This window comes from Hyaena hyaena, unplaced genomic scaffold, assembly GCF_003009895.1.
Source record: "Hyaena hyaena isolate Hyena2069 unplaced genomic scaffold, ASM300989v1 scaffold_44, whole genome shotgun sequence".
Classification (NCBI taxonomy): domain Eukaryota; kingdom Metazoa; phylum Chordata; class Mammalia; order Carnivora; family Hyaenidae; genus Hyaena; species Hyaena hyaena.
Window position 1 is genome coordinate 1,019,565 of NW_024080676.1, and position 22,590 is coordinate 1,042,154.

The window sequence follows — 22,590 nt, forward strand, 5'->3', positions numbered from 1 at the left end:
TTAAACTACATCGGTGGGGATGCAAGCAGGAAAATATAGGCTCTGAAAAGCTCTATGGAGCAACCAACCTAATCCTTCAATAAATTCCAGTGCGGAGGAGAGGGAGATAAAGATGAACCTATACCTACACAGTAAAAGATATTTAAAGACCTATCACTTACTAACATTTGAACATTATGTGGACCCTCATCCAAATAAACTTAAAATTATAGGTTTTTATGAGACAACTAGAAATATGAAAACTAGATATTGGATATTAGTGATAATATTGTTTTTGCTGTTTTTAAAAGAGTCCTCATCTATAAAGAACTTATCAAACTCAACACCCAAAAAACAAATAATCCAGTAAGAAATGAACAAAAGACATGAAGAGACACTTCTCCAAAGATGACCTCCAGATGGCCAACCGACACATGAAAAAATGCTCAACATCACTCATCATCAGGGAAATACAAATCAAAACCACAATGAGATACCACCTCACACCTGTGAGAATGGCTAACATTAACAACTCAGGTAACCACAGATGTTGGCGAGGATGTGGAGAAAGAGGATTTCTTCTGCACTGTTGGTGGGAATGCAAACTGGTGCAGTCACGCTGGAAAACAGTACAGAGGTTCCTCAAAAAATTAAAAATAGAACTACCCTACGACCCAGCAAATGCACTACTAGGTATTTATCCAAGGGATACAGGTGTGCTGTTTTGAAGGAACACATGCAACCCCATGTTTACAGCAGCATCATCAACAACACAACAGCCAAAGTATGGAAAGAGCCCAAATGTCCATCGATGGATGAATGGATAAAGAAGATGTAGTATATATACACAATGGAGTATTACTTGGCAATCAAAAATAATGAAATCTTGCCATTTGCAACTACGTGGATGGAACTAGAGGGTATTATGCTAAGCGAAATTAGTCAGGGAAACACAAATAAATGGCTTCACTCATATGAGGACTTTAAGATACAAAACAGATGAACATAAGGAAGGGAAGCAAAAATAATACAAAATAAGGGAGGGGGACAAAACATAAGAGACTCATTTTAAATATGGAGAACAAACAGAGGGTTACTGGAGGGGTTGTGGGAGTGGGGTGGGCTAAATGGGTAAGGAGCATTAAGGAATCTACTCCTGAAATCATTGTTGTACTATATGCTAACTTGGATGCAAATTTAAAAAATAAATTAAATTTTTTAAGAAGTTAAAAATAAATAAATAAATCAATAAATGAGTCCTCATGTTTTAGAGGTATATATTGAAATCTTTGTGAACGAAGGGATATGATGTTTAGGAGCTCTTCAAAATGATACAAGAGAGTGAATGGGAATGTAGATCAGTCTGGACTGGCCAGGGGCAAGGTAATGCAAATATGGGATTCATAACAGTATTTGCCTACTTTGTACATTTTAAGTTCTTCATTTAAGAAGGAGGGAGGGGGTGCCTGGGTGGCTCAGTCGGTTAAACATTTGACTTCGGCCTAGGTCATAATCTTGTGGTTCATGAGTTTGAGCCACACATCAGTGTCTGCGCTGACAGCTCAGAGCCTGGAGCCTGCTTCGGATTCTGTGTCTCCCTCTTGCTCTCTCTGTCCCTCCCCCACTCATGCTCTATCTCTAGAAAATAAACATGAAAAAATTAAAAAGAAAAAAAAGGAGGGAGGTAAAGAGAAGGAAGGAAGGGAGGAAAAGTAAATGTTTAACTTTTATCAGGATCTGATTTTGTATCATTACCATCATCTCAAGATCAGGAGCCATTCAATTACCTTCTGGTTTGCATTTCATAGTTTTCATTTCCAGTCAATTTTCCTGCTCTGTTCCTTCCTTTTCCTATGCAAAGTGTCCTTCATTATAACTAAACCAATCTAACTTGCGTTCTACAAAAGACACTGGGCTCACTCCTTGGTCCTTTCTTCTTGTCATAATTCTGGGGGCCAACCTAACATTATGGCAAAGAACACAGACAGGCTTTGAGTTCAGACTGACATGATATCAAATCTTCAAACCCACACAAAAAGTTCCGCCACCACCCCACCTCCCTCTCCCTGCAAGCCCCACAAGGCCATTCTCTCTCAGTATTCATTTCGACAACTGTCACAGGGCATGATGAAATTTCAGTACTGTGATAAAGGTTGAGTGAAATCATATTAGGTAGGACACCTACTCAGTGTGTGGCATCTTATATATTAGTTCCTTTTCCTCTTGAATGGCTCTTCCTTTCTTCTGCTTAAGAAAATGCTACCTAGGGGCACCTGGGTGGCTCAGTTGGTTGAGCGTCTGACTTCGGCTCAGGTCATGATCTCACGGTTCAAGCCCCACATGGGTCTCTGTGCTGACAGCTCAGAGCCTGGAGCCTGTCTTCAGATTCTGTCTCCCTCTTTCTCTAACCCTCCCCTGCTCATGCTCTTTCTCTCTGTCTCAAAAATAAATAAAACATTAAAAAAAACAAAAAAGAAAAGAAAATCCTACCTACCCTTCATGAGAATTCAGTTTGCATACCTCTGAGGTCCTGGAGAATTCAATTCCAGGCAACCCTAAGCAGGCAGATTAAAAGCACCAGATCTGGGTTTAGAGCATGGCTCCAGCACTTAAAAGCTGAGTGACCACAAGCAATACTGTAAGAATTAAATTAAATAATCCAGGCAAAGTACGTAGCACAGCACTCAATAAAAATTAGTGAGGAGGAAGATAAAGAAGAGATAATGATCCTGGAAAACCAAACCCAAGGTTATACTCCAGTGAAATCCTGGGTGTGCCTTAACTTTTCAACTCAACTATAAGCACTTTAAATGTAAAGATACTGGTTACATTTCTTTGCATATTCTAATGCACTTTCCATGTAGGGAGATTAAAAAAATAATTGTCAACTAAGAGAGAAAGACATCACCTAGGCTAACTTGTAAGACTCTGTTCAAATTCTTATCCTGTGGCACACACTACAAAACATACTAAATAACTAAGTAACAAACCCCCCTTTTTCCACAAGCCCTCCCACTTCACCTTTCATTCCACCTATGCAAGGAGTGTCTGTTGTTTCCCTCACCTACTCCGTGACTTCCTTCTTCTACTTTCTTCCCAACTGACTAAATCCACTTGCTCTCAACGTGTCTGGGCTGTCAGCTTAGAGAAACAGATCACTAAAAAATAACCAGAAGTAAGGTTTTCTCTTTTCTTTTTCCTTTTCCAAAGTTATTTTTAAAAATCCAATCTATAATATTAAACATTATTATAGCTCCCAGACTTTTCTCTAACCACTTCACATGGACAACCTCATTTAATTCTCATGTTAACTTGATAGGGGAGGAAACTGAGGCTTACAAAAGTTAAGCAACTTGCCCAGTGTCCTTGGGATGGCCAGTGGTAGATCAAAAACTTAAAGAAAGTACCGCCCAACTTCGGGGGCCACCTAGAATATGCTAGTTGGAGGTGGGATTCCTGGCTGAAGTTTGAGGGTAGGAAAGACATAAAGGGATTCAATGAAGACATACCTGTAGAGACAGATTTATTACACAATGTCTATGAAAACAACTTTCAAACAGTAAGTAACTAACTTGAAACAGAAAAATACTTGCCAGATGTCAGTTTGAGAATGTGAGAACTCTCAGCATGGGAACCAAGATAGAGGAGAAAGAATAGCAACTTAAGGGCTTGTCCCACTTGGTTAGACAAAGGTTTGCAAAACTAAATGCTTATGAGAACAGGACAGGTAACCTGCAGCTTTCTTCTGACACAGACAGGCTCAAGTAGTAAACATACAAACAGTCCCCACACACAAAAGGAGGCTTTCTCCTGCTTATTCTGAAAAGTGTCACCCTCTCGCTCGGTCTTCTGTTTTTCCATTTTTGTTTTTTTTTTTGTTTGTTTGTTTTTTTTTTTTTTTTTACAAATAGTTTATTGTCAAATTAGTTTCCACATAACACCCAGTGCTCATCCCCACAAGTGCCCTCCTCCATGCCCATCCCTCCTCCCCCCCACATCCATCAGTCCTCAGTTTTTGTCAGCATTCAAGAGTCTCTCATGGTTTGCCTCTCTCCCTTTCCCCCACCATTTCCCCCCTTCTTCTCCCGGTTGGTCCTCTGTTAAGTTCCTCCTAGTCCTCCTATACGTGCACACATATGATATTTGTCCTTCTCTGCCTGACTTATTTCGCTCAGTATAACATGTTTTTCCATTTTTGATAAATGGGTAAGAGAAATATTTTGCGTTTCTCCTTAAATTTTAAAACTGTGAAATATTTATAAACATACAAATTTACACCATGTACACCTATGTACTTACTCACCACCCAATTTTACCATTCTTCACCTTTTGCCATATTTTGTTACAAATCTTTTTCTTCCTAGAGATAGTCTCTCCTGCCTGTCTCTGTCTCCCCATCCGCAGACATACTAAAGGGAGGTTGGTGTGTAAGCATTCTCATGCATATTTTATACCATATAATATACACATACAGACATTACAAGATGCAGTACTGGTTTGCCTGTCTTCAAATTTTATAGAAAGCTATCACACAAAACATTCTGCAAACTGCATTTTGCTCAAAATATTTTGCTCTTTACCTGGTTTCATACATGAGCTATAGCTCACTCATTTTAATTTTTATTATTCCACTGCATGCATAGACCAAAATGTATTAACTTATTCAACTGCTGAGAGACATTTAAGTCATTTTTTTTCACTAGTTCAAAAAATGCTTCATGAGCATTTTTGTGTATGTTCCCTGTGCCCAATAACTAACATTGTTTCTCTCTAGGGTATATGCGAAGAAATGAATTCTTTGGGTCAAAGGGAGTAGGCATCACTTTATTAGATATTGCCAAATTGTTTTACAAGGTGAATGAACCAATTTATTTTGCCATCAACAGCATAGGAGTTTCTGTTTTTCTATACTGTCACCACAATACTCAGTTTTGCCTGACTTTCTATTGTTGCCAACCTGAAGATGTGCAATGGTATCTCAGTGTTTTATTTTTTAATTATTTATTTTACTTTTCCTCTGATTTTTATGATTTGAACATCTTTTTTATGTTTATCCAAATACCCTCTTCTATAAACTCCAAATTCATATCCTTTGCCTATTTTTCCTAATGAACTGTTTCATCTTTTACTTATTTACTCATAGAAGTTTTTATGTTACATGCTTTGCAAATACCTTCACTGAGTGTATGGATTATCTTTTGCTTTTGTGTCTACTGAACAGAAATTTTAAATTTTAATGAAATCAAATTTATCTTTAAACCTATGAGTTCCCTTTATCTCTAAAAGATATGGTTTGTGATATTAGTTTCAGATCTACAATCTAGTGATTCAACAATTCTATACTCATTGATGATGATAAATGTACTCTTAATCCCCTTCACCTATTTCACCCATCCCTCTACCCACCTCCCCTTTGGTAACCATGAGTTTTTGTTTGTCGTCTATAGTTAAGAGTCTGATTTTTAGTTTGCCTCTTTTTTTCTTTTAAGAACACTTTCCTTAAGGGGCGCCTGAGTGGCTTAGTCGGTTAAGCGTCCGACTTTCGCTTAGGTCATGATCTCGCGGTTCGTGGGTTCGAGCCCCGCGTCGGGCTCTGTGCTGCCAGCTCAGAGCCTGGAGCCTGTTTCAGTCTGTGACTCCCTTTCTCTCTGACCCTCCCCTGCTCACGCTGTCTCTCTCTCCTAGAAATAAATAAAACATTAAAAAAAAAAATTAAAAAAAAAAGAACACTTTCCTTAAGATGAAAAGAAATCTATATTTTTTTCTATAAGTTTTAAAGTTTTCTTCTCATAATTAGGTCTAATTGACCTGGAATTTATTTTTATGCATGGTATGAGATGAGCATCTAATTTTACTTATTTCTATACAGATAACTAATTTCTTCTTTCCTCATCTATTTGTAATGTACCTCTGTCTTAGGTCAAATATCTATGTATGTGTGCTATGTTTCTAGAGTCTATAATCTGTTATCTTCCTGTATTCTTGCAACAATTCCACTACTGTAACAATTAGAACTTTACAGTAAGTCTTGGTATTGGGGAGAATTAGTCTGTTCTTTGCTGTTCTTCAAAAGCATTCTTGGCCCTTTACTCTTATTAATTTTATAATCAGATTATCAGCTTCCTCAAACAAACAAAACAAAACAAACTAGGGCTTTCAATTGGCACTGAACTGAATTTAGATAAATTTAGGGTGAACTTACATTTGTGTGATACTGAGTTTAACCATGTTCATGTATTAACATGGTTAATTAACATGGTTAATTTCACCATTTACTCAGGTATTCTTTTAGATCCACTATATATTTCTCGCACCTCTTGTTAGATTTATTTCAAAATACCTTAAAGCTACTTTTATACTGTAAATGAAATTACTTTTTCCTGTAATGTTTTTCTAAATTGATTACTATACACAAGAATAGAATTTTTGTTTCTTGTCTTCTGGCAACCTTGGTGAATTATCTTATTTTTAATGGCTGATCTAAAGATTTTCTTGAATACTTTTATGCAGACAATCATGGAATAAGTTCTCTTTAGCTTCCTTTCCACCTCTTACATGGCACATTCCCTTCCCTTGTTTTATTGCAATGATACAGCTGAACAAAAAAGTGATTACAGGGTATTCCTATTTTGTTTTCACCTTTCAATGGAAATCCTTTTGAAACCTCATCATTAATTTTCATGTTTGATGCAGGTTTTTATCAGCTTCATAGTTTTTTGTTGTTTTTGTTCATGAACGAGTGCTGACCTTTATCAAATGTCTTTCCTGGGCCTACTAAAATGACTGTCTAACACTATGGACTGCTTATACTGAAGGTTGGAACCCATTTGATTATAATGAAATAAATTTAATGTAATGAAAGACCAGAATTTTTTTATTTTAAGAAATAGAATATAACAGAGGGCACACCAAGGTATTAGATAGATACTGTTTGGTAAAAATTTTTGTTTTAGTTGCTTACACAAACACACATATATATGCTCTGAGTTGCTAAGTAAAACATGCTTCTTACAATGGGTAGTATACAAGAGTCTGACAGCAAATGATCTACACTATTCTGAAGGATGAAAAACCACTAGAAAGGACAAACATCTTATTGTAAGGTTTTCTTAAAAATAAATAACATAATGCTTGGCTTTTGTTCTTTTAAAAATATCAGGCTTGGGAACCTGGGTGGCTCAGTCATTTAAGCATCCAACTACGGCTCAGGTTATGATCTCACAGATCCTGAGTTCGAGGCCCATATCAGGCTCTGTGCTGACAGCTCAGAGCCTAGAGCCTGTTTCAGATTCTGTGTCTCCCTCTCTCTCTCTCTGACCCTCCCTTGCTCGTGCTCTCTTTCTCAAAAAAAAATATTAAAAAATAATAATATAAATAAATAAATAAATAAAAATACCCAGCTTATCCTGATACTGTTATTTTTAAAATGTTTTAAACATATTTTTAATATTTTAAATATTATTATTATTAACATAAGCTATACTCCCTTGATGGAAAAAATGACCCACATTCACAGAAATATCTTAAGTCACTCAAAAGTAACAGAAGTAAATTAAGTATGAATTTTTGACAAGGATACTTATTCAAGGATCATTTCTGTAAAATGTTATATGTGTTATTTCTAGGGTGAGGGTATACAGCTTCCATCATATTTTCAAACATATCTGTGACCTTAAAAATGGATATAACCTCTCCTCCAAGAAGTTTAAAGTTAGTTTATACTTCTAAAATCAGGGGCGTCTGGGTGCCTCAGTCGGTTAAGTGTCCGACTTTGGCTCAGGTCATGATCTCACAGTTGGTGGGTTCAAGACCCGCATCGCGGGGCGCCTGGGTGGCTTAGTCGGTTAAGAGTACGACTTTCGCTTAGGTCATGATCTCGCAGTTTGTGGGTTTGAGCCCTGCGTCGGGCTGTGTGCTGACTGCCAGCTCAGAGCCTGGAGCCTGTTTCAGAGTCTGTGTCTCCCTCTCTCTCTGACCCTCCCCCGCTCATGCTGTCTCTCTCTCTCTCCTAGAAATAGATTAAAAAATATTAAAAAAAAAAAAAAAAAAAAAGACCCGCATCAGACTCTGTGCTGACAGCTAGCTCAGAGCCTGGAGCCTGTCTTCGGATTCTGTATCTCTCTCTGACCCTCCCCTGCTCGCTCTGTCTCTGACTCTCAAAAATAAATTAAAAAGCATTAAAAAATAAATTAAAAAAAATTAGAAGGCAACTTGGCATTTGCACATTTTCTATACTTTTACATGGCGTCTGGCTCAGTCACCCTTCAGATGTTTATGTTACCTCATACTTTGCTGGCTAACTGGTTGGCCTTGTCAGTGGTTTATAAAAACAAGCATGCCCTCAGAATCCATCCAAACGTATATGGCCATTCAATGTTTCACTGTGCCCATCTCTCCCGAAACCTTCCTCTACGACATTTTAAGATTGTTTCTTATTTGTGACCAGAAGTAACATTACCCGCCTTATTCACTGTATTTATTTCTGGGAGATCTGTGGCTGCTTCCTGATTATGCTGATTACAATTTGTCACCAGTGAGCCGTTTAAAAGAAAGCAACCCCCAAAGAGGAGCTCCAACATGCTCTGCATAATAGCAGCATTGTTGGTGTAAGTAATCTAAACTACCAGAGGGACTACTTAAAGGACAACTACCATTTGGATGTAATGATTTTGAAATCTGTTTTTTTAAAACTCCCATCCCCTTCTTGGGGTGTCTGGGTGGGCTCAATTGGTGTTAAGCATCTGATTCATGGTTTCAGCTCAGGTCATGATCTCACAGTTCACAGGTTTGAGCCCTGCATGGGGCTCCACGCTAACAGTGCGGGGTCTGTTTGGGATTCTCTCTCTCCCCTTCTCTGTGTGCCCCTGCCCCCAACAAAATAAATAAATAAACTTTAAAAAATAAAATCTCACCTCCCCTTTTTGACACACTATGCGTGCTAATGTTCTCTACAAAAGCCACTTTTCAAACAACTCAGCATTACATAGACATTTTAGGGACACAGTATTCATCTTAGCAATGACACTGATATTGAGTGCCAAGTACTAGAAGTGTAAAGAATATAATATCACTGCTTCTAATCACAATGTTTAAAAACTCCCTAATTTGGGGCACCTGGCCGGCTCATTCTGAAGAGCATGTGACTCTTGATATTGGGGTCATGAGTCTGCACCTGACGTTGGGTGCAGAGATTAGTTAAAAAAAAAAAAAAAAGATAAACTAAAAAAACAGAAACAAAAAACTCCTAATTCTGCAATTCGATGCTAATTCCCTGGCTGCTGTTGGATATACTGGAATGGCATCTAAACTGAAAGAAAGCTGTCTTTATAGTCTTAAAAAACGTTCTCCAAATTAAGTTATATAATATGCATAAATTTGTAAGTACACTAAGCAATCTATTATTTTTATGCCATTTTATAATCCCTAAAGCAGTATTTTAATCATAGCAACCTGTTAACAATGATTACATCTGGTGAGTGGGATTGGCAGGAGTAGATGAGGAAAAGAGTTTTTGTTTTTGCTTCTTGAATACTTTTGCACTATTTAAATATTTAAATTAAACATGTACTTTTTTCCTAATGTTTATTTATTTATTTTAAGAGAGAGCGAGAGTGCGCGGGGTGGGGGGTGGGGGTGCAGAGAGAGAAGGAGAGAGAATCCCATGCAGGCTCCATGCTATCAGCGCAGAGCCTGCCATGGGGCTCTAACCACAAATGGTGAGATCATGCCCAGAGCTAAAACCAAGAGATTGATCTTTAACCAACTAAGCCACCTAGGCACTTCTAAATATGTACTTTTTAATGAAAATTTGAATAAAGAAAAAGGGTACAATTATGAGGTCAAGAATCTCCACATTTATTTTATTCTACTCCCTGCCATTCCCACCTCTAATCTGCTTCCAGGAGACTGCAGCACTCTATTTAGAACTCTTCTACAACGTTCCAGGTCCCACACACCCAGCCCCATGAGGGACACTAGGCATGTGTAGGAAGTAGAAGAAGAGGTGATGGGAGCAAGACGATTCAAGGAGCCTAGAAATGAGCACTTAAAAAAGCACTTCTATTTGGAAGGTAGATTTCAGAATACAAGGATCTATTCTCTTCTCTCTTTGAAATGCTAGTTAACATCTATTCACACCTCTAACAGCCCTACTCCTTAAATATTTAGACCCCTGTTTAAATGAGGGGCGCCTGGGTGGCTCAGTTAAGCGTCTGACTTGAGCTCAGGTCATGATCTCATGGCTCAGAGTCTGGAGCTGCTTCCGATTCTGTGTCTCCCTCTCTTTCTGCCCCTCGCCCTCTTGTATTGTCTGTCTGTCTCTCTCTCTCAAAAATAAATAAACATTAAAAATTTAAAAAACAAATTTTTAAATAAGGGTCAGAGTAACCCTTCTAGAGGGCTAAATAATTGCTTAGGTCACTACTACTACAATTTAAAGAATATCATCCCAAGTTTTATGTATGAAGTCCACTGCCAAGAGACCATTTGACATCTTTCTTTTTGAACTACTAGCCAAAATGCTAGTCACCTATTAAAGGTATTATAACCACTTTATTCTCACCGTTCCTAAACTCTGAATTACATCCTATACCTTGTTATCCAACAAACTTGCTTCATATTTGATCACTCTTCTTAATAACCCATCACTTTCTCCATGAAGCTCACATATCTAAGCTTCAGCCTCATCTCAGATCACGAGTCACAAATATAAACGCTGACACAGGGACCAGGCAGATGACGTAAGTGTAGTGGTATGGTAAGAAATAACCGGGAGAAGCAACGATATAACCCTTCCTCAGGACTGGGAGTTTATAAAGAACAGGGCAGATAGGAATGGGGAGTTCCAAAATCCTCTAACCTGAACTGTAAAATACAGTACTGTAAAAAGAGGCCATGGGTTTAAATGAGGTCAGAGAGAACTAATGCATGAAAGCCGCTGTTGACAAACCTGTCCCAAATTTGCTGAAGGGGTGTTTGGGATTTCCCGTAGCTTTTTCCAACTGAAAGAGTCTCCAGGCATCGTTCATCACATTCTTCTCATGTTCTGAATCAACTGCATTCACCTCTCTGTCTTTGCAACTCTCATCAAACAAGGGACACAGGAAAAATTGTGCAAACCTAAGGGTGGGAAATATAATTAACAATTCGAAAGCCGTTATTTTAAAAGAGTAGCCTTTAAAAATATATTTGAAACTTAATAGATAGGAAAAATGAATTCTACAGAACCAAAAACACTACCACTGCAACCAAGAAAAAGAAATGCAAAATAAGTTTTAAAAAGTAACAGAAGAAAAATACGGACATGTATAAACTCAGAGAAGTCGATCTACCCCAGAGATAGTAGTGAAAATATACTAGTCCTATCAGACTGCCCCTGACCCCAACACACACTTCAGAGGACAATCCCAAGTCCAAGTTGTACCTCGGCTTCTAAGTAACTGGCTACAGATCAGAGGTTCCCATCACCTCTGCTGGTTCAATAAATTTGCCACAACAGCTCACATGACTCAGAGAAACATTTTACTTACTAGGTCAGTTTATTATTAAAGGATATAATTCAGGAACAGCCAGATGGAAAGGATGCACAGGGCAAGGCATGTGGAAAGAGGTACGGAAGCTACTATCCCCAAACCTCCATGCTTTCACCAACCTGGAAGTTGTACAAACCCTGTCCTTTTGGGTTGTTATGAAGGCTTCATCACATAAGCATGATTGATTAAATCACAGGCCATTGGTAACTGAACTCAATCTCCAGCCCCTCCAGGAAGGTCTGGGATTTGGAGTGAAAAATTCCAAACTTTCAATCCCAGGGTTGTTGCCCTGGAAACCATCAGGGACTTCCCCAAAGTCACCTTATTAACATGCCAAAAGACACCTTTAATACCCTCATCACTTAGGAAATCTCAAGGGTTTTAGGAGCTATGGGCCAGGAACAGGAAGAAAGACCAATATAGATCCCTTATTATAAATCAAAATATTGGGGCACCTTGGTGGCTTAGTCGGTTAAGCGCACGACTTTCGTTTAGGTCATGATCTCGCGGTTCGTGGGTTCGAGCCCCGCGTCGGGCTCTGTGCTGACTGCCAGCTCAGAGCCTGGAGCCTGTTTCAGTCTGTGACTCCCTCTCTCTCTGACCCTCCCCTGCTCACGCTGTCTCTCTCTCTCTCTCTCCTAGAAATAAATAAAACATTAAAAAAAAATTAAAAAAAAAATAAATCAAAATATCACAATAGTAAAAAGGCAGACTTATGAAGACAGTAGCAATCTATTTAAGATTTGCAATTCGGCAAGTCATGAAAATCCTTGTTATATATTGCTAATTCTCCAAAAAAGGAAAAGGCAGGTGACAGTTCCTGGGCAAAAAAATCTTAAATTTACAGTCTGAGGTGCAACTGCACTAAGACTCAGACATTTTAGGACAAACTAAGTGACCTACTTTTTAAAGGCTCTTCTTGAATATTTTTTGTTCTTATGGAGAAAAACAAACAAACCTTAATTAGTAGGGGGAAAATGATGGAATAAAAAAACCTATGACATAGGAGTTTGACTAAGACACAATTATGAGCTTTTACAAAATATTAAAAGAATTTTAAAATTTTAATAAGCAGTGATTTAACAAATAACATGTCATGTAACTCTGACGTAAGTAACCAAATGCTTTTCTTGAGGTTACTCTTTAGTAGTAGTACTAAAGTTTAACTAAAATGACTTTAGTTATAAGTTAACTCTTCTATACCAAGTTGCAATTTAAAGCATGATTTCATATAGCAAATCTTTTTTTTTAATGTTTTATTTATTTCTGAGAGAGAGTGTGTCAGAGGGTCAGAGAGAGAGGGAGATACAGAATCTGAAGCAGGCTCCAGGCTCTGAGCTGGCTGTCAGCACAGAGCCCGACACAGGGCTCGAACCCATGAACCATGAGATCATGACCTGAGCCAAAGTCGGATGCTCAACCAACTGAGCCACCCAGGAGCTCCCATATAGTAAATCTTAAACTTTAGATACAATTTTATAAAAATAAGTTCCAGAATTCAGAGGAAGCCACAAGCAAAGCCTGTTTGAATGGAGTCTTAAAAGACTCCTGGGTCTGTGGACATCTCAGCAACTGTATTTCACAGTTCAGCTGTCAAAGAGACTGTTATCACTACCTGATATTTATTTTATGCACACAGTAAATACGATACTGTGCTAAGTACTTCACACATACCAATCCAAAGGGAAACTCCACCTATCTATATGCAGAAACACTTATTTCTGGGCACGTAACCTCTTTTACCTATCTTAATACATTTAAGCTGGTAAAAGCACCTAATACCTATATACCATAGCTGGATAGGTCCATGTAAAGGGTCATGATATGACACAGTATAATCAATATTTTAAAAACATGCTCTTATATAAGAGGTTTTTTTTCCCCCGAGTCAAGTAACAGACATCCTCCATCATACAGAGATTATATGAACATCTGCTGTAACATTTGTAAAGCAGGAAATTAAATTCAGTGTATGATCCCAGGGAACTCATTAATGGAAGTCTTCTGGGAATACATACAAAGATGATTACACTTCAAAGCTGCTGCCTTATGAAACATAATCTAGAATAAAAAAGCAGGCTACTATAACCCAGCCATATATTCTGAACCCATGCCTCTGCCTTGTTACTGTTCTTTGCACTAAGGAATAAATCAAACTACTAGGTTTTTAAAAAATATATAATGACTCTGATCAGTATAAGCAAATAAAGCTATCACTAAAACTGCTAAGTCAAAGTTCATTATAGACCCATCAGAAAGCTGCAAAATTATACCTTCTTGGCAATACAGAAAATTATAAAAAGCTATCAAGGAGAAATTACATTTTGGATAATGAATTTAATCATTAATATGACAAAAACAATTAGAAATTGTTAGTTGTGTGGAAACCTAAGAAATTAAATTGGCCTAATGGAGCTAGCTCCAGAAAATACTTTCAGAAAATGTCCCCAGGGTTGAAAACAGGTCAAAACATTCTGTGTCACTACAATGCAATATCACCTCACACCAGCCAGAATGGCTCTTATCGAAAAGACAAGAGATAACAAGTGATGGCGAGGATGTGGAGAGAAGGGAGCCCTTGTGTAGGAATGTAAACTGGTGCAGACACTGTGGAAAACAATACTATTCCTCAAAAAGGAACAGTATTCCTCAAAAAGTTCACAATAGAAAGCAATTCAATTTCTGTGTGTTTGCCCTAAAAACCAAAAAAACACTAATTTGAAAAGACTTACATACCCCTATGTTCACTACACCATTATTTATAATAGTCAAGATATGGAAACAACCTAAGTGTCCACGGATGGATGAATGGATAAAGAAGATATATTATATATATGCAATGAAATACTACTCAGCCATATAAAAAAGAAGGAAATCTTACCATGTACAACAAGATGAATGGACCTAGGGGCTATTATACTAAGTGAAATAAGTCAAAGAAAGACAAATACCGTATGATCTCACATATACGTGGAATGTAAGAAACAAAACTCACAGATACAAAGAACAGACTGATGGCTGTCAGAAGAAAGGAGGTTTGGGGTTGGGTGAAAGGAGTCAAAAGATACAAACTTAAGTTGTTAATAAAATATTAAGTCACAGGGATATAACGTACACCATGGTAACTATAGTCAATAATATTGTATTGCATGCTCAAAAGCTGCGAAAGAGTAAATCTTAAAAGTTTTCATTTTAAGAGAAAAATGTTTTTATAACTTTGTATAGTGACAGATGGTAACAGACTTACATAGTGGGGATCATTTTGCAATGTATACAAATACCGAATCATCATGTTGTACATCTGAAACTGATAAAATGTCAATTATACTTCAATTAAAAAAAATTCTACATGCGCCAAGTATACTTGAGACTAGAGTAACTAAAGGAGAAGAGAATGTTTAAGTCCTAGCATTCTGGGATAGGAGCATATTTGAAAAGAAATCCATGACACTGTAACAGTTTATTCTTCATCACATGCTTCATATATAATACCAATTAGGATGCTGGCGAGAATTTTATAAGTCCATAAAATACTATGTAGGGCTGAAGACTGGTTTAAAGTCCTGCCGTTATTTTTCCTCTACCACAATATATAGTATCACTCATTTTCTTCCTTTTTCTTAAAACACATGGAAAAATACTGGTTAAAATACTTTTTATTAAACTATAAAGCTGTGAAGACATTTTTGTAAAAATAATTACTACTACTACTATTAATGTAATAAAGTACACAAAGTTGAATAATTCATAATATATCAGCATTACCTGTCGAGGGCACCTTCTAGGTGTTCATGGGAAACATCGAAATAGTAATTGGTATGTTCTCCACTAGTAAAGGCATTTGAACTTCCTGCATGCTCACTGAGAAACTGGCTGTATTCGTTTTCTTTAGGGTATTTCTTTGTTCCCAAAAAAAGCATATGTTCACAAAAATGACTTAAGCCAGCAATATTTGGAGGATCTGACAATGAACCTGAAAGAGAAGAGAAAAACATATACAACAAAAAAAAATGTTTTTTCTCCAGATGATTTGGAAGTTCTGCTAACAGGACAACTCCAACCATACAATGAGAGAAAGTTAAGCACAGGCTGCTCTAAAATGGTACCGTTTAGGTTATAGCCTCAGCTTGTGACGTTAATTAGTTAGCAACATTGGGCAGATTACTTAACCTCTCTGGACATTACTTTTCTCACATATCATGCTGGAGGGAAGGTAAGAGTTGAATTCACTGTTGTAAAGAGCAAGAACTCCTAGCTCTTACATTTTATTGCAGGAGATAATACAATGTAGTGATAAGAACACAGATTTAGGGTTACCGGCTCTGCTGACTGTGAAATTCTGAGTGCAATACTTTATCTTGCCTCACATACACACACACACACACACACACACACACACAAATATACATATAATCTATAGAGTTGTCTGAACACAAATTAGATGATATTTGCAAACCACACTATGTCGTGCTCAACAATAAATATTTGTTCAACACTTGATGGTTATTACCTTATTTCCTCAATTTTAAAATGTCATTGAGTTAAATAAAAGTTTTTCAGAGAGGAAAATAAGAAAAACACCTTTGTACGTATAGATAAGAATCCACTTGATTAAGGCTGCGTTAAACATGGAGGATATATGCACACAAGAGTCTCGAAAATATGCTATTTCCTAGTGTACCAAAAGTGTAGAAAAGTAAAAGCATTATCACTGTTACTGTAAAGGATAAGAATTAATTTGCCTGTTGCTAACAAAATGCCTTGGTAAATAAATGTAAGATTATTTGATTTTGACGAATGTAGATTGCCAATAGGTGTACTGGGCTACTGTACAAGGTAAGATACATCAAACTGATAACCATGAGGTCTCTATTTGCATACACACAGTGAGTTCTAATAAATGTCAACATTAGATCAAGAAAACAACAAAGCTTAATTCACAATTTTAAATTGTACCTATGTGTACATCAAGTGCTGCCGATGACTTATCCGTGGTCGGATCACTGATAAGAAGTACTTTGATACCATTGGCCAGCTCTAGTCCACGGTATTCTCGCTTGTCTTCAGGAGATTTGATAATGTGATTTCCTAGTCTCTTGATAGCTGGATTATTCATCTTGCTGTAAGTCTTTTCTTGGAAACTGAAAATAAAAAAATTATTAATTGTTGCACTGTGGGTTTTTACCTTTATTTTTTAAAGAATAAAGAATATGGGTGGGTGGCTCAGTCAGTTAAGCATCCTGCTCTTGATTTTGGCTCAGGTCATGATATCATGGTTCATGAGATCGAGCCCCATGACAGGCTTTGTGCTTCATAGCATGGAGCCTGCTTGGGATTCTCTCTCTCTCTGCCCCTTCCCTAGCTGCATGCTCTCTCTCTCTCAAAGTAAGTAAATAAACATTAAAAAAAAAGTTTACAAAAATGTTTACAAGAAAAGGAATACAGAATAATATCAAGCAAACCCATATAACACATTATCAGATAAAAAAAGACATCTGGAGGAAACTTTTTTATAGCCTATCTATAAGGGATAATCATTCCTCTCCTCCCTTTTTTCCCTCATTCTTTTGTTAGAGAAATACTAACAATATTGTTTTTGTGGAGTCATATGTGATCTAGAATAGCACTTGGATGGGGATTTGAGACATGATAGGATGGGTGATAAACTGGTCAGTATGCTGACCTAGAACAGAACTGTAATTACCAATAACTGCTTTCCCACATATTTTGGAAATATTTACTAAAGTAAGATGAGAGGTTGTATACCAATTATTACTGGATCAACAAAACACTGCTCAACCCGAGGACATTCAAAGATAGGGCAGATCTAGAATTCATGGGTCTGATATGCACATGCTCAGAACATAGGGGTCAACCCTCAATGAGGAAAAAAGTCCTGTGATGTCCTGATACAAAATAAGAGACCTGGGCTACACTATTAAGACAGGAAAAAAGGGGCACCTGGGTGCCTCAGTTAAGCATCTGACTTTGGCTCAGGTCATGATCTTGTGGTTTGTGAGTTCGAGCCCCATGTCAGGCTCTGTGCTGACAGCTCAGAACCTGGAGCCTGATTCAGATTCTGTGTCTCCCTCTCTCTCTGCCCCTCCTCCCCTGGTATGTGCATGCTCTCTTTCTCTCTCTCAAAAATAAACAATAAAAAGTTTTTTGAAAAAAAAAAAAAAAGACAGCAAAAAAAAAAAAAAAGCTCAAACAAAAAGTGGGATTATTTTCATCATCTGGTAAAGAACTAAATGCCAGAGCAGGAACAGTCCAGTGGTCTTAACAAAGATGTAAGAGTAGTTCTCTTATTTATTTATTTATTTATTTATTTCTGAGAGAGAGAGAGAGAGAGACAGAGACAGAATGAGCAGGGGAGGATCAGAGAGAGGGAGACACAGAATCCGAAGCAGGCTCCAGGCACAGAGCCCGACGCGGGGCTCGAACCCACAAACCGTGAGATCATGACCTGAGCCGAAGTCGGATGCTTAACTGACTGAGCCACCCAGGCGCCCCGAGAGTAGTTCTCTTACAAAGGACTTTCATTCTCTGATAGCCCTCTCCTTCCCTCTCTAGGAAAGCTGAGTTACAAGGATATGCTATTTGCACACAGAATTCTGTAGGAGTGTTTGGTATTAAGGCTGGGAAGGGATTTTCCAGAGACTGGAATATGCATGTATTTGAGGCTAAGGTAGATGCTATTTTTGTCTATGTTGGGGATCATTTAAGAGACAAAAATCAGCCTGTTATTATCTCTAGGCCAATAAACTACTCAGGTAAAGCCCAAAACATCTGAGACTACAGAGGAAAAATGACCCTATGCTAGTATATTTTCTTTTTTCCTGGAAGACAAAATAAGTAGATCTGACTGCTCCTTAAAGACTGATAAACATCCCAGTTTAAAGGTAAATCAGAAAGGGCATAAGTAGGCATTCAATTATTTTCAATAAATTTGTGTGTGCATGCGCATGCACGCACACACACACACACAGACACTAAAGTATCTGGAAATTAAGCAAAGGAAAAATCCAGTTTGCTTTTATCAGAATGCCTTCCTCTCTGAAATTATCTATTTTTCTAGGTAACAATTGATAAACCAAAGAGGTCTGCCCCTATTAAGATTGTCCCCTAGATCTCCCTTTAAGAAGACTCTTTGGAGTTTTAAAAATCAATACTGCAGGCCATACTAAATGTATAATACTGGTTAAAAATCACATGGTACTTGGAGTGCCTGGCTGGCTCAGTCAGAAGAACATACCAACTTTTGATATCAGGGTTTTAAGTTCGAGCCTCATGTTGGGTGTACAGATTACTTAAAAAAAAAAATAATAAAAATCACATAGTACTTTACACAGATAGTGCTAATAATCATGCCCTATTTACAGTTAAGAAAAAGTTCTTGAAAAACAAAGCATAAAATATAATACTAACATTTTTGGGGATATAAGGTCACCAACTAGAAAATTTAAGAGCAATTTGGAAGCTATAAGGTATTATTAACAACTCCTTTCTACTTCATTAGCCATAAGCCACTTAAGTTCAGTGTCAAAGACAGATGAAAATATCTGAGTGCAAAGTCTTAAAAAAGGTGTTTTGTGGTTAAAAGAATCTTAGGGTAGCAGAAAATGTTCTACCTAAGCCTTCAAAGAGGGACATGAGAATAATAATCCTGGTTAAGGTACTTCCCAAAGGACAATCTGTTTGAACTGCAACAAATGCCTTAGTACAGAGCTGATTTCAAAGAGTTTAATTTGGGTAAAGATTAAATAAGGCATGAGATAGCCTCCATTAAGACTCCCAAGAAGAAGAGCAGCAGACAGTAAGAAAGCCTGGTGTGCACCACAGAGAATAGCCCCTGCTCCTTCCAGTAAGGCTCTACTAGAGGGAGGGAGGCTTTGGGATTCTTGTAATGGATTTCACTAAGTGGGAGAAAAAAACCAAAGAATCTTGATTCCATTGCCATTGTTTTCACCTAACTTCCTCTATAGTGCTTGCCCCAGTTAGCCTGACCTAGGGGAAGCTACGACCACGTATGACTAAAAATGTGATGATGAAGGATGATGATGATGAGTTCTAAAGTCTGTCCAACCCACAGCTGTGATGGGGAGATGAAATACATCTCACTTTGGTAGGACAAGTTGTCTTATTCTGTGGGAGGTGAAAAATCCATCAGAAGATAACCACCCTCGACTACAGGCTACATTCTGTACCTTTTTCAGGGCTCAATTTCTCTTATCCAGATTTCCTTTTTTTTTTTTTAAGGAAAAATGTATGTACCATCAGACTTCCTCACAGGCATGTATGTACAGGACTCATGTCTGGCTCATATCCCTGGTGTGGTTGAGAGCAAAGAGCCTAGATTTATTCTCCAGGTCAAACATAAAAATTAATCCAACTACTTTTAGACACTGAACAAGAGATCAAAGACAACTAAAAATTTTTATGCTGGCACTGCTACCAAAACAAGTATCATGACTTCTTGAAGAAGTAAAAGTCAAAAGAAACAGTAGCAACATTTTCAAACAAGATCCATCGCCAGCAACCCATATTCAGTAGGCATAGTCTGGCCTCCTACAGCAGATCTATCAGCACATCCTACAACAATTTGATTCTCACCTTCTGGAGAACTGAAGGAAATGATCGGGAACTCCTCTGATGATGAATTCATCAACAGCTTGCCTGTCTCTGTATTTATACTCATGAGATCACATCCCAGCTCCCTCATTAGCATAAAGCCTTCACGAGTAATCCTGACTTTCAGATGACAGGCTAGTGCTAGCTCAAATGCTTTCCCAGACACTTGATATTTTTAACCTAAGTCAAAATCTCAGGAGCAATAAAATTACTTTCAATTTTAGTGACATTATCATACATTGGAAACTTCATAAGGCACAACATCATCAGTGTCAGCATTCTGATAAACTGGAGAGCGATTTAATAACTACAGCATATTTTGTAATTTTGCTCAGAATCTAAAACAGTGACTAAAATCACAATAGGTAAAAGCTGGAAGAACCATGACATGTTATCTAGTCCCTTGCAGTTCACGGACTGGCAGCACTCGCTCTTCCTGAGAGCTTAACAATGCAAAATATGAGAAACCACCAGAGATCCACTGAGCCAGAATGGGCATCTCAACAAGATCCCTAGGTGGACTAGTCCCCTTCATCTTACTTATAAGGAAACTAAAGCTCAGGGAACTTAAATCTCTTGTCCAAGATCATACAGCAAAAAGTTACAATTAGAACTCAACTCTTCCATTCCTGTATCCACCCCAGCTCCCCACAGCCACACCAACATTAGAGGAAGCCTATTTAGGTGTGGACACTATACCATGTATGTTGGCTATCACAACAAGTACCCTAAAGCCCAAGGGCTTTCTGAAGGAATCCAGACTAGTGATAAGAAAACAGGTCATCATCTTTAAGGTGTGGTGACAAAGTTCCTGGGGCACTATGGGAGTCAAGAAACGGGCCCCCAAATCTATCTAGGAGGGTTAGGGTTAGCATGCCAAATAAAATGAAGGACACACCTGAGTAAAGGACATATAGTGAGAAAAAAGGAGGTGCAGAGCAGAAAAACAAGAGCTTGGTGTTAACAGAACTACAACTAGAACTTCCCCTGAAAGAGTACGGATTTTTATCTAGACATGTAAAGACCTAAACTTCAGGTTTGCAAAATCAAATTCCCAAACAGGTCTTTTCCAAATTCCCATACCAAGAGGAAATTTTTAGTGCAAATAACCTTTTATTCAAATGCCTTTTATGTCTTTTTTCTCAAATCTCTTTAAGGGTTTCACAGCCTATTTAATAGGAGACTGAAAATTTTTACTGTGCCTTTTGCTCTCTACCCACCTCTACAGCCCCAGACATATTTAAAGTTAGACCTCATCTACTTCCAATTTCCAAATGGATGACCTATAAACCCAAACAGGTGAATAACCATGCTAATAGCAAAATTATAAATCAAAACCTCCCTTCTGTGGAATCCATCCACCCACTCGTAAAATCATAGGCAGAAGTGGAGCTTGCCTATGGCACTTCTTAATGGGGAGAAGGCACAAAGAGAGAAAATGCCTGAAATCAGAACTACACCATAAACATTCTTTCTTCCCCGAGAAGGGTGGAGGTAAGAGAAAATATCAAAGTAGCGGTGGTTTGAGCCTTAAGATGCTTCCATATAAGACCACATATTCTCAAATACTATTCCTGTTACTTGACCTAAAAAATCACAACATACCTCAGGGAAGCATGTACCCATGGCATCCCAGTTATAGAGACTAGTATACCTCACTTTATATACCAGCTAGATCATAAAGGTGGGTATAAACTAAAATCCTGTCAATTAAATCTTATTTTCCTGTGATGAGATGTGTTGCCTTTGTTCCAGGCAGAATATCATCTGTTCTAACTCTGTGCCCTCGGGAGAGAAATTTGCAATGAAGAAATGAACCCTTAAATGGATGAGGGTGGTTGCAACTGAAAGGAATCCTATAGCAGCAGTATTTTAGAGCTAAGTGCTTTTGCAAATTTTGTTTTAGTTTTGATGCATACATATCAATGGTTTAAAAGTGACAAGCTTAACATGGAACACTTTATAGGGGCTTTATGGAGGTTGAACAAAACCTCCATTTTGTACCTCTTGCCATATAGTTACATAACTACAGGTTTCTTACACTTGTAGTCTGGGGACACGGGGTGTTTCACACCTTCTTCCTTCTTCCATAGGTAGCCTTCAGGCAGTTAGAAAATTTAAGATGCCACAATACAAAACCCAAACTAGCAATTACTCTTTTTTTATAGTGTCATATGCTTAATAAACTGCTCGTTTAATTTTTCCAGTCTCCCTGACAGGTGACAGCAGCTGTTGATGGTCAAGCTCAGAAAAACAAAAGCTCAGTGATTAAGTGACTTGCCCAAGGGCATTTACATAATTGATTTGTGGCACAGCTGGAACTACAGAAAGAGGAAGCGTGGGAAGGGGAGGGGCTGAAGGTGGTACTTAAGGAAATATATATGGCGTTCTTCCTCAGCTCCTAGTTACCACCCCCACAGCCCTTCCCTGACCCCATTCCCCTCCCTTA

General features: G+C 37.9%; 1 protein-coding gene across 4 annotated transcripts in view; it reads right to left on the reverse strand.

Moving 5' to 3' along the window:
* Nucleotides 1-22,590, reverse strand: part of IDE (insulin degrading enzyme) — a 120,072-nt gene that overhangs the window by 63,273 nt on the left and 34,209 nt on the right. For all 4 annotated transcript variants that reach the window (XM_039230225.1, XM_039230226.1, XM_039230223.1 and 1 more), the window contains exons 2-4: nt 16,467-16,651; nt 15,276-15,483; nt 10,928-11,097 (exon numbers count right to left, since the gene is read on the reverse strand). In XM_039230225.1, the coding sequence (XP_039086156.1) occupies nt 10,928-11,097; nt 15,276-15,483; nt 16,467-16,626 (538 nt within the window). In that variant the 5' untranslated portion in view covers nt 16,627-16,651. The remainder of the gene's footprint in view (nt 1-10,927; nt 11,098-15,275; nt 15,484-16,466; nt 16,652-22,590) is intronic.